The sequence below is a fragment of the Rhinoraja longicauda genome, chromosome 6 (genome assembly GCF_053455715.1).
Source record: "Rhinoraja longicauda isolate Sanriku21f chromosome 6, sRhiLon1.1, whole genome shotgun sequence".
NCBI lineage: Eukaryota > Metazoa > Chordata > Chondrichthyes > Rajiformes > Arhynchobatidae > Rhinoraja > Rhinoraja longicauda.
The window spans coordinates 71,449,224-71,462,711 of record NC_135958.1 but is presented as its reverse complement, the minus strand read 5'-3'; the positions used below and the strand labels follow the sequence as shown (position 1 = coordinate 71,462,711).

At 43.4% G+C, this 13,488-nt stretch overlaps 1 protein-coding gene across 6 annotated transcripts in view; it reads right to left on the bottom strand.

Moving 5' to 3' along the window:
- The window catches only part of LOC144594591 (E3 ubiquitin-protein ligase rnf213-alpha-like), a 141,337-nt gene that overhangs the window by 97,426 nt on the left and 30,423 nt on the right, over positions 1-13,488 (bottom strand). For 5 of the 6 annotated variants that reach the window (XM_078401331.1, XM_078401326.1, XM_078401332.1 and 2 more), the window contains 5 exons: positions 12,097-12,368; positions 10,418-10,624; positions 3,277-3,481; positions 2,740-2,795; positions 544-706 (listed from right to left, as the gene is read on the bottom strand). In XM_078401331.1, the coding sequence (XP_078257457.1) occupies positions 544-706; positions 2,740-2,795; positions 3,277-3,481; positions 10,418-10,624; positions 12,097-12,368 (903 nt within the window). The remainder of the gene's footprint in view (positions 1-543; positions 707-2,739; positions 2,796-3,276; positions 3,482-10,417; positions 10,625-12,096; positions 12,369-13,488) is intronic. The other variant, XM_078401328.1, reaches the window with a different exon arrangement.

The following is a 13,488-nucleotide window of genomic DNA, read 5'->3' as shown; positions in this document are numbered from 1 at the left end:
GACACAAACTAAAGCTGACTTCAGTGTTAATACACAGGTGGTGCTCAACTGTTCATAAGTTGAACAAAGTGTCATTCCAATTCGATTGAAGATGCGATCTTATCTCAGGAAAAGGATTAAATGTAATTTGCTGCTTGACCTTGGCAGAAAGCTATGTCTATCTAAGTTTGCCCTCCCAACCAGCAACAAAGTATGTTTGGGATACATTTCACGTTAGATTAATTTCAAATTATTTGGAAAATGGTGCCAAACATGGTGTCCTCGTGCATGTGGGCTCAATAAACTATTGTTTATAGGAAGGGACTGCAGATGCTGGTTTAAACCACAGATAGACACAAATAGCTGGAGTAACTCAGCGGGGCAGGCAGCATAATTGGAGAAAAAGAAATAGGTGACGTTTCAGGTCGAGACCCTTCTTCAATCTCAGTCGTCTATTTACATACAACTGCTAATCAGGGGTTGGATGGTGGTTACTGGACTGTTTGTAAGAAAATAATTTCACTCTGCACATGTGACAACAAAGCACAATTGAACCAAACTTACTTCTGCTAACAGCATTTTTATTTTCTCAGCAACTTTTAATACCAGTTGAAATGAAAGAGCGGGAACTTTATACAACAGTGCGCTCCTCGTCAGCTGGCAGATTTTAATATGCATCTTATTACTCCAATTCAAGTCATTTTCCTTCAACTCAGAGACACCCCTTCTGCAAAAAAAAAAAAAGCAATTGGGTTTAATTCTAGTCTTCGGCAAACCATCCAGATCGATATAAATTACTGGATTTTTCCATTATTGCCTGTGAATAATCAGGCTTAACTGGCTAGTGGTGAGTAAGTGTCGGAAGAAACTGCAGATGCTGGTTTACACCAAAGATAGAAACAAAGTCTATCTGGAGTAACTCAGCCGGACAGGTAGCATCTCTGGAGAAGAGGAATAGGTGATGTTTCGAGTCAGAACCCTTATTCAGACTGAAAGTAAATGGTCATTTCAACCATTTATTTTCGGTCTATTTTTACTTATTTATGCTGCCAATTATTTAACTGCACTCCACTGACTCGTGAAGTCCACAATTAAGGCTGGATCTGTTTCCGTTTACATTCTTCCACTCAGTAAGGCAAGACACTATCAACATACACTTCTTTCAAGCACCGTTATCAAGTACAGAACCTACTGTAATATCTGCGCAAGGTCCTCCAAGTTCTTCTTACAGGCTTACACCATCCTCCATTCTAACCAACAAACACCCCCCTCCACGCCCATTTTTTCCTGCCTCCCTTCCTTGTGCTCCACCTGGATGAACACCTATTTCTCCCCGAGCCCTTCTCCCATTTCCCTCCCTCCTACATTCCTTTCTCTGGCTTCACATTTCACGCTTCTTCCATCATTATCTCACACTTTGTCTTTTCATCGCTCGCCTTTGTCCATCTAACAAATGAAAACTCCCCTCACCCATATCCACAGATTACTTGCCAGACTTTATCCCCTCCCCACCTCTCTCCCAGCTTTCTCCCCCCCCCCCGCCCAACTAGAATCATTCTGAAGAAGGGTCCCGACCTAAAACATCACCTGTCCACGTTCTCCAGAGATGCTTCGTGACCCGCTGAATTAATCGACCACCTTATATCTCTTCTTGTGAAACAGCATCCACAGTTCCTTGTATCTACATTTCCCATTCTATTGGATGTGTTGTACAGCAAAGCTTGGATGAGTCACAACTTCCTTCACCCAACTAACCAATGCAATAACCCAACCACCCAAACCACCCCCTCCCCAGCTACTTTCCCCTGCAACCGCAAAAGATGCAACACCTATCCCCCATACCTCCCGCTTAGACTCCGTCCAAGGACCCCAACAGTCTTTTCAGGTGAGGCAAAGGTTCACTTGCACCTCCTCCAACCTCATCTACTTTATCCGCTGTTCCAGGTGTTGACTCCTGAAAATCAGCGAGACCAAGTGAAGGCCTGCCGATCGTTTTGCTGAACATCTCTGTTCAGTCCGTCGAAACCTACCTGATCTCCCGGTTGCTCAACACTTTAACTCCCCTTCCCATTCCCACACTGAATTTCTGTCCTGGGCCTCCTCCATTGTCAGAGTGAGGCCCAGCGCAAATTGGAGGACCAGCACCTCATATTTCGCTTGGGCAGCTTACACCCCAGCAGTATGAACATTGACTTCTCTAACCTCAAGTAACCCGTGCTTCCCACCTCTCTCCATCCCCTCGCCTTTTCCAGTTCTCCGACCACTTACTGTCTGAGTACATTTTATCTGTTTGCTTTGTTGTTACCTTCTCCCTACTAATCTATTCTACAATTTCCTTGACTTCATTCCCTTTGTCATGTTTTCACACCTACACTTCCTGATCTATACACTTCCTTATCTATGTACCTCCCACTCCCCTGACCTCAGTCTGAAGAAGGGTCTCGACCCGAAACGTCACCCATTTCTTCTCTCCAGAGATGCTGCCTGTCTCGCTGAGTTACTCCAGCATTGTGTCTCTAACCAATTCATTTGATTGCTGCTAGACACAAAATGCTGGAGTAACTCAGCGGGTCAGGCAGCATCTCTGGAGAGAAGGAATGGGTGACGTTTCGGGTCGAGTCCCTTCTTCAGACTGCTACAATGCTTCAGACTTCTTTGATTGCTGCAATGCCCATCATTAACCTTCACTGTCGAGACTGTAACTCCCGACTACACAAAAGCATTTGTTTCCATCAACAGAAAACTAATATTAAGGTGTACCTCTGTGTTTCATGGATTACCATGTCTTTGATATAACTGATGTTTTTCCCAAATGCCTGTGGAATAAAATAATCCTTAAAATCATTGATTTCAACATTCAATAAATAAAAAACAATTAATTTACCTCATTCTTCATATACTTTATCACATTTTAACATTCAAGCCACTCTAAAAGTATGTTATCTGTTTAGATCGCATCAATTACAATAACCCATTCAAGTACATGTTTTTTCGGCCATCTTGAAGTTCAGCAAAAACTACTCAAAGAACTTGGTCAATGATTGTATTTTCACACAAGGATTCACGACATTAGCAATTTAAATTCTTAAAAGATCACAATGAGCTATTATATAATCATGAGGGGAAAATAAATGTAATAGATCCAAGAGAATGTTGCAGTCACGTAATTGGGGAAAGAATCATTGGGCAGCCTTCCAAAGCAAATTAATAAGACATTGGCGATATAATTGTCATTATCCTACCCATCTTATGGATGATAAAATAGCAAAATCAATGATAAAAGCAGTTAAGACCCACCTCAATGTCTTCACAATTTTCCGGTTTCAGTTCACATTCTTTTAAACGATTCATGAGTTGTTCTGCAACATATTTCAGTGTTATTCCCATTTCCTTTGCATATTCTGGAATATCCGCAGTTGTAATTAATGAAAACCAACTCAGGACCAACGTCGAGTCTGTCTCTGTCAGAGGTTTGTTTTGAAACACGAGTTCCAACACTTTTCTAAAATAACAGACAAAAAAAAAGAAATTGCAGAGAATTGTAGATGTAGCCCAGTCTATCAGGCAGACCAGACTTCCCACCACTGACTCCATTTACTCCTCACGCTGCCTTAGAAAAGCAGCCAACATAATCAAAGACTTCTCCCATCCCAATCATTATTTCTTCTCCCTGCTCCCGTTGGGCAGAAGGTACAGAAGTTTGAAAGTGCACACCACCAGACTCAGGAACAGCTTCTTCCCCACTGTTATCATGCTTCTGGGCGGTCGTTCCATAAGCTGGGGTACTGTTCGATTCACCTCATTGCAGACATTGGACTTTGTCTATTAAACTGATGCACTAAAATGCTATATCCTGCTCTGTATCTTCCCCTTTGCTCTATCGATGGTAATTATGTTTGTGCTGCTATCTATGTATGGTATAGAGTTATAAAGTCATGGAGTGATACAGTGTGGAATCAGGCCCTTTGGCCCAACTTGCCCACAAGGGCCAACATGTCCCAGCTATACTAGTCCCACCTGCCTGTTCTTGGCCCATATCCTTCCAAACCTGTCCTATCCATGTACCTATCTAACTGTTTCTTAATCGTTGGGATAGTCCCAGCCTCAACTACCTCCTCTGGCAGCTTGTTCCATACACCCACCAACCTTTGTGTGAAAAAGTTACCCTTCTGATTCCTATTAAAAAAAATTCCCCTTCACCTTGAACCTATGTCCGCTGGTCCTCGATTTCCCTTCTCTGGCCAAGAGATTCTGTGCATCTACCCGATCTATTCCTCTCATGATTTTATACACCTCAATAAGATCACCCCTCATCCTCCTGCGCTCCAAGGAATAGCGACCCAGCCTACTCAACCTCTCCCTCTAGCTCACACCCTCCAGTCCTGGCAACATCCTCATACATCTTCTCTGAACCCTTTCTAGCTTGACAATATCTTTCCTATAACATGGTGCCCAGAACTGAACACAATACTCTAAATGCAGTCTCACCAACGTCTTATACAATTGCAACATGACCTCCCAACTTCTATACTCAATATTCTGACTGATGACAGCCAATGTGCCAAAAGCCTTTTTGACCATCTTATCTACCTGTGACCTTCAAGGAACCATGCACTTGTCCTCCTAGATCCCTCTGCTCTAAAACACTCCCCAGAGGCCTACCATTCACATGTGTAAGTCCTGCCCTTGTTAGACGTCCCAAAACGCAACACCTCACATTTCTCTGCATATCTGATGTTTGGATAGCATGGAACTCAAGGATTTTCACTGCACTGTACATATAACCATATAACAACTACAGCACGGAAACAGGCCCGTTCGGCCCTACCAGTCCACGCCGACCACTCTCTCTGACCTAGTCTCATCTACCTGCTCTCAGACCATAACCCTCTAATCCCCTCTTATCCATATACCTATCCAATTTACTCTTAAATAATAAAATCGAGCCTGCCTCCACCACTTCCACCGGAAGCCCATTCCATACAGCCACTACCCTCTGAGTAAAGAAGTTACCCCTCATGTTACCCCTAAACTTTTGTCCCTCAATTCTGAAGCTATGTCCCCTTGTTGGAATCTTCCCCACTCTCAAAGGGAAAAGCCTACCCACGTCAACTCTGTCTGTCCCTCTTAAAATTTTAAAAACCTCTATCAAGTCCCCCCTCAACCTTCTACGCTCCAAAGAATAAAGACCCAACCTGCTCAACCTCTCTCTGTAGCTTAAGTGCTGAAACCCAGGCAACATTCTAGTAAATCTCCTCTGTACCCTCTCCATTTTGTCGACATCCTTCCTATAATTTGGCGACCAGAACTGCACACCATACTCCAGATTCGGCCTCACCAATACCCTGTACAATTTTAACATTACATCCCAACTTCTATATTCGATGCTCTGATTTATAAAGGCAAGCATACCAAATGCCTTCTTCACCACCCTATCCACATGAGATTCCACCTTCAGGGAACAATGCACAGTTATTCCCAGATCCCTCTGTTCCACTGCATTCCTCAATTCCCTACCATTTACCCTGTAACTCCTATTTTGATTTGTCCTACCAAAATGCAGCACCTCACACTTATCAGCATTAAACTCCATCTGCCATCTTTCAGCCCACCCTTCCAAAAGGCCCAAATCTCTCTGTAGACTTTGAAACTCTACTTCATTATTAACTACACCACCTATCTTAGTATCATCTGCATATTTACTAATCCAATTTGCCACACCATCATCCAGATCATTAATGTAAATGACAAACAACAGTGGACCCAACACAGATCCTTGGGGCACTCCACTAGACACTGGCCTCCAACCTGACATACAATTGTCAACCATTACCCTCTGGTATCTCCCATTCAGCCATTGTTGAATCCATCTTGCAACCTCACTATTAATACCCAACGATTTAACCTTCTTAATCAACCTTCCATGTAGAACCTTGTCAAATGCCTTACTGAAGTCCATATAGACAACATCCACAGCCTTGCCCTTATCAATTTCCCTGGTAACCTCTTCAAAAAATTCAAGAAGATTAGTCAAACATGACCTTCCAGGCACAAATCCATGTTGACTGTTTCTAATCAGGCCTTGTTTATCCAAATAATTATATATATTGTCCTTAAGTATCTTTTCCATTAATTTTCCTACCACAGACGTCAAACTAACAGGTCTATAATTGCTAGGTTTACTTTTAGAACCTTTTTTAAACAAAGGCACAACATGCGCAATGCGCCAATCTTCCGGCACCATCCCCGTTTCTAATGACGTTTGAAATATTTCCGTCATAGCCCCTGCTATTTCTGCACTAACTTCCCTCAATGTCCTAGGGAATATCCTATCAGGACCTGGAGACTTATCCACTTTTATATTTTTCAAAAGTGTCCGTACCTCCTCTTCTTTAATCCTCCTAATTTCCATCACTACTCTACTTGTTTCGCTTACCTCACATAATTCAATATCCTTCTCCTCTGTGAATACCGAAGAAAAGAAATTGTTTAATATCTCCCCCATTTCTTCCGGCTCAGCACATAGCTGTCCACTCTGACTCTCTAATGGACCAATTTTATCCCTCGCTATCCTTTTGCTATTGACATATCTGTAGAACCCCTTGAGGTTTACTTTTACATTACTTGCCAAAGCAGCCTCATATCTTTTTTTCGCTTTTCTAATTTCCTTCTTAAGATTCCTTTTACATTCTTTATATTCCTCAAGAACCTCATTTACTCCCTGCCGCTTATATTTATTGTATATCTCCCTCTTTTTCCGAACCAAGTGTCCAATTTCCCTGGAAAACCACGGCTCTTTCAAATTATTATTCTTTCCTTTCCACCGAACAGGGACATAAAGACTCTGTACGCTCAAAATTTCACCTTTAAATATCCTCCATTTCTCTATTATATCCTTTTCATAAAACAAAAAGTCCCATTTCACTCCTTTTAAATCCTTTCTCATCTCCTCAAAATTAGCCTTTCTCCAATCCAAAATCTCAACCCTTGGTCCAGATTTGACCTTCTCCATAATTATATTGAAACTAATGGCATTGTGATCACTAGACCCAAAGTGCTCCTCAACACTTACCTCCGTCACCTGACCCGTCTCATTTCCCAACAGGAGGTCCAACACTGCCCCTTCTCTGGTAGGTACCTCTACGTATTGCTGCAAAAAACTATCCTGCACACATTTTACAAACTCCAAACCATCCAGTCCTTTAACAGAATGTGATTCCCAGTCTATGTACGGAAAATTGAAATCACCCACAATCACTACTCTGTGCTTACTACTAATATCTGCTATCTCCTTACATATTTGCTCTTCCAATTCTCGTTCCCTATTTGGCGGTCTATAATACACCCCTATAAGTGTTGCAAAACCTTTCTCATTTCTGAGTTCCACCCAAACAGCCTCCCTAATCGAGCCTTCTAGTCTGTCCTGCCAAAGTACTGCTGTGATATCCTCCCTGACAAGCAATGCAACACCCCCACCTCTTGCCCCTCCGATTCTATCACATCTGAAACAATGAAATCCTGGAATATTTAATTGCCAATCGCAACCCTCCTGCAACCATGTTTCACTGATCGCCACAACATCATACTTCCAGATGTCAATCCAGGCTCTAAGATCATCCACCTTTCTTACAATGTTCCTAGCATTAAAATATACACATTTAAGGGACCCATCATTTCTTATTCTCATTTTATTTATTTTCACTTCTTTCTCTCCTACATATTGGGTCTGAGTGTTTCCCTTTTCTGCCTCCTGCCTCACACACTGCCTATTAGCTATCTGTGTTTGAGTCCCTCCCCCCAACCGTACTAGTTTAAAGTCTCCGCAATTACCTTAGCAAATCTCCCCGCCAGGATATTGGTTCCTCTCAGGTTCAGATGCAACCCGTCCTTTTTGTACAGGTCATACTTCCCCCAGAAGAGGTCCCAATGATCCAGAAACTTGAATCCCTGCTCCCTGCACCAGTTCCTCAGCCACGTATTTATCCTCCACCTCACTCCATTCCTATTCTCACTATCGCGTGGCACAGGCAGTAAGCCTGAGATTATTGCTTTGGAAGTCCTTTTTTTAAAACTCTCTTCCTAGCCCCCTAAATTCTCCTTTCAGGACCTCTTCCCTTATCCTACCTATATTGTTGGTACCTATATGTACCACGACCTCTGGCTCCTCTCCCTCCCCTTTCAGGATATCCTGGACACGCTCAGGCACATCCCGGACACCGGCACCAGGGAGGCAAACCACCATCCGGGTCTCCCGACTGCGTCCACAGAATCGCCTATCTGACCCCCTCACTATAGAGTCCCCTATTACTATCGCTCTCTTCTTCCTTTCCCTACCCTTCTGAGCAACAGGGCCGGACTCCGTGCCAGAGGCCCGGGCACCGTCGCTGCCTCCAGGTAGGCTGTTACCCCAACAGTACTTAAACAGGAGTACTTATTTCCAAGGGGTACAGCCACCGGGGTACTCTCTAGTCCCTGCCTCTGCTCCTTGCCCCCCCTAACCGTGACCCACTTGTCTACCTCCCGTGGTCTTGGAGTGACCACCTCTCTGTAACTCCTCTCTATAACCTCCTCACTCTCCCTGACCAGACGGAGGTCATCATCTGCCGCTCCAGGTTCCTAATACGGTCCCTTAGGAGCCCCATCTCGTCGCACCTGGCGCAGATGTGGATGTCTGGAAGACTATCAGACTCCCAGATTCCCCACATCCGACACCCAGAACAATAAACTGCCCTGGCACTCATACTCCCCAAACAAAGCCCCGTGCTCGGTTTCTAAACCTACCGCCCGGCCGCTCCTCCAACCGCTCCAACCGCCCACCCAAAAGAACTGAGTGATCTCCTGGGAGAGGCGAAAAACCGGATTAAAAACCCAGGCCAATTTGGGAAAAAAAATCCGGGAAATTCCTCTCCGACCCCAAGCTAGGCGATCGAAACTTGTCCGGGAGATCACACAGGTCTTACTCCTTACTATCCCCACACAATACTTCCCAAGCAACACAGCTTGGTGCTGCTGCTGCTGCTGATTGCTGCTGCTGATTGCTGCTAATGCTGCTGCTGATTGCTGTTACTGCTAACAATAACATGTAACAATAATAAACCTAAAAGCTTTTTTTTTTTTTTAAATCACACAAAAATTGTTACACGGTTGGTGTGAAATCACTGCTCTAACAAATTCAGGTACATTTTCTTCATCTGCCTCAATTATTGGACTGGAATAGCCTGGCCTCCCACCCCAGAACAGCTTCTTCCCATAACTGTTGGTCAGTTGCTGCAGGAGGTTCGATACCCCTGATCCACAACATCTTGGACTTCAATGCTGTGGTATCATCGAGGAAACTCTGCTCCCATCAAGTTTAGTTTAGTGTAGTTAAGTTTAATTTACTGTCACATGTACCGAGGTACAGTGAAAAGCTTTTTGTTGCATGCTGTCCAGTCAGCAGAAAGACTGTACACGATTACAATCGAGCCATTTACAATAAAATACAACGAGATTGTATAGACACATGATAAGGGAATAACGTAGTGCAAGGTGAAGCCAGCAAAGTCCGATCAAGGGTCACCAGAGAGGTAGATGTCACCAGAGAGGTAGATAGTAGTTCAGCTCTGCTCTCTGGTTGTGGTAGGGTGATTCAGTTGCCTGATAACAGCTCGGAAGAAACTGTCCCTGTATCTGGAGGTGTGCGTTTTCACACTTCACGTCGGAAAGTTTGGATGGCCAGCAAAGGCTCATCTCCCGGCCCCACCCCACATCCCCCAACACAATTCCATGCAAGGAACTTTCCTTTGGAAATTGTTTCCCAAAATAAGTTTTTTTAAAGTCTCTGAGGTACTTGGAGCTACTAGCAGAGTAGACATATATTTAATAATGAATACAAATCTATTAAATCCTCATTGAAATGTAACCCAGCATAGGATCCGAAAAGCAGCTTCACATTGTAATTAGTTTAGAGGTACAGCGCGGAAAAAGGCCTTTCGGCCCACCGAGTCTGTGCTGACCAGCGATCACCCCATACACTAGCACTATCCTGCACACTGGGGATAATTTACAATCTGTGCCGCCCAATGTCAAAGAGCTGGCATCAAAGTTTGGGTTGTGGCTGCAAAAAACCGTCAGATTCTTCGCTAAGTCTTTTCACTGTACCTCGGTACACATGACAATAATAAACAAAACTAAACTAAGTCAAAGAAACTGCATAAAGCAAAAGCACGATAAATGTCCTGGAAACCCACCCATCCAACCACATAACAGCAACATTACACTGTGTTGAGTTGCTCTGCAAATGCACACCCCTCGATCATTTGTGGAGTATTTTGTACGTCCAATTTACAGACATTTAAATAGACTGATTTTAAACTGAAGAATGCAAAATAACAAGACAATAAGATTTAATTCCAACATTTTATCCAAAGCATTTAAAAGCAAAGTCTATTAATGTTACCTTCTTTTATCAGGATGTTTTTTTAAGCTGTCTCGAAAGGTTTTGCTGCGAACACCATGTGGTGGCTCTGGACTGCTGGAGCTGGCTTCACAGTTCACGGATTGTACTGGTCGATTTTGCTGCACACACCAGTGAAGAAAAGGTACAACTAGCACCAACTCCACCACCTCTTTCTCAATGCACCTATTAATCAGTCCTAGGCAGACACTGGAAAAAAATACAAGTAAAATAGTATTTAGACTGTGTCAAACATAACGAAGGAACAATCAGAAATATTCAGGATGAACAAGATTCAATTTTAATCTCTATCGCATTGAGTTTGCTATAAAACCTTACAACAGTTCAGCATTTAGCGTAGCTGTACCGCTACTGCCTTACAGTGCCAGAGACCCGGGTTCGATCCTGGCTAAGGGTGCTGTCTGTGCGGAGTTTGTACGTTCTCCCCGTGACCTGCGCGGGTTTTCTCAGAGATCTTCGGTTTTTCCCACACTCCAAAGACGTACAGGTTTGTGGGTCAATCGGCTTGATATAAATGTAAATTGTCTCTAGTGTGTGTGGAGGATAGTGCTAGTGTGTCTGAATCGCTGGTTGGTGCGGACTCGGTGGGCCGAAGGGCCTGTTTCCACGCTGTATCTCGAAACAACTAAATTCGGTATGAACAAGAAAACTTAGCACGCAGCTCCAGTATCAGGCAATTCTGATATAGGGCCATTGATTTAGTTTAGTTTAGTTTAGAGATACAGCAAGGAAAGAGGCTCTTTAGCTTACCGAGTCTATGCCAACATTAGTTCTATGTTATCCCACTTTCTCATTCATTCCTGACACACGGGGGGCAATTTTACTGAGGCCAATTAACTACAAACACGCACGTCTTTGGGATATGGGAGGAAACCAGAGCACCCGGAGGAAACTCACGCGGTCACAGGGAGAATGTGCAAACTCCATGCAGACAGCATTCAAGGTCAGGAATGAACCTGGGTCTCTGGCAGTTTTAGTTATTCCCTTGGCTGGGATGTTTGGAACCAATCTGAGAATTGTGGCCATTCAGGAAAAAGAAAGAAAAATTATAATTGAGTGAATGTTTTGAACTCTGAACTTGGGCTTTAGATTTTAAATCTATTACTGGAAATGGGGTTACTCCAGGAAAATGGCACTAAAGTTAAAACAAATTCAGCCATGATCTTACTGAATGACAGAGCAGACATGAGGAACCAAATGACCCACTCCTGCTTTCATTTCCTATATGCTTTTGGAATGCAGCTGCTGCTGCAATTTAGGAAATACAAACGTCAATGTACATACAAGATTCAACTGCTGTTTAATACTGGCCTGAGACTATTAACTATAAATAATTGCTGACTTGTACTGACCCTAGACAACCATGGTAACTGACAGGAGAAAAACAAAGAGTAAAAATAAAAGGCAGACCATCAAAATAGATAAGACACAAAATGCTGGAGTAACTCAGCGGTTCAGGCAACTTCTCTGGAGAAAAGGAACAGGTGATGCGAATAGAAACAAATCTATCAGTCTGATGAAGGGTCCTGACCCGAAACATCACCTGTTCCTTTTCTTCAGAGATGCTGCATGACCTGCTGAGTTACTCCAGCATTTTGTGTCTACTTTCAGTGTAAACCAGTTCCTTCTTACACATCAAAGTACATAAAGCATGAACCTACTATGAAAGTACTGGGAAGAAGATGGTTGCAATTTCTCTCAGGTCTTGGTCAACATTTTCAGTGATTTCCTCAGGCAGTTGCAACATTCGGCAGATGGTAATTAGGTCATCTGTACTGCAAGTTAAAGAGCAATTGTTCTGTATAACAAAGACCAACAATCCAGCCAGAAATGGATTTTTCACCACTTTTTTGCACTCTTTTCCTTTTTTAGAATCCTTCTTTGCGTGAGAGCTCAACAGTTTCTGCAATTGCTCATTTATCAATTCATTGGCCTGAAGTTTGAAAGGAAAACAAACAAGTGTTTATTTTTTTGAAATGCAACCAATATACATTTAGAGAAACACAAGGTACTGGATGTGCTGGAATCTTGAATGAAATTCAAAGTGCTGGAGTCACTCAGTGGGTCAGGCAGCATCCCGAGAGGATAGGGATAGACGATGTTTTAAGTCGGGATCTGGTCTGAAGAAAAGACCTAACCCGAAGCGTCACCTATCCATCTCCTCCCGAGGTGCTGCCTGACCCATTGAGTTACTCCAGCACTTTTTGTTTTACTCAATATATATTCCGAATATATATTCTCACTCTCAATTGTAAACAATGCACTGGAATCTGCATTGAGGAACTTGGCTTCAAATTAGAATGCCAGTCTCTGACATTATTTCCAGCTTTACTTTGGAAGATGGGCTCTGGGTCACAATATCTTAAAGAAGAAACACAAGAAAGCATTATAGACAATAGACAATAGACAATAGGTGCAGGAGTAGGCCATTCAGCCCTTCGAGCCAGCACCGCCATTCAATGCGATCATGGCTGATCACTATCAATCAGTACCCCGTTCCTGCCTTCTCCCCATACCCCCTCACTCCGCTATCCTTAAGAGCTCTATCCAGCTCTCTCTTGAAAGCATCCAACGAACTGGCCTCCACTGCCTTCTGAGGCAGAGAATTCCACACCTTCACCACCCTCTGACTGAAAAAGTTCTTCCTCATCTCCGTTCTAAATGGCCTACCCCTTATTCTCAAACTGTGGCCCCTTGTTCTGGACTCCCCCAACATTGGGAACATGTTATCTGCCTCTAATGTGTCCAATCCCCTAATTATCTTATATGTTTCAATAAGATCCCCCCTCATCCTTCTAAATTCCAGTGTATACAAGCCCAATCGCTCCAGCCTTTCAACATACGACAGTCCCGCCATTCCGGGAATTAATCTAGTGAACCTACGCTGCACGCCCTCCATAGCAAGAATATCCTTCCTCAAATTTGGAGACCAAAACTGCACACAGTACTCCAGGTGCGGTCTCACCAGGGCCCGGTACAACTGTAGAAGGACCTCTTTGCTCCTATACTCAACTCCTCTTGTTACGAAGGCCAACATTCCATTGGCTTTCTTC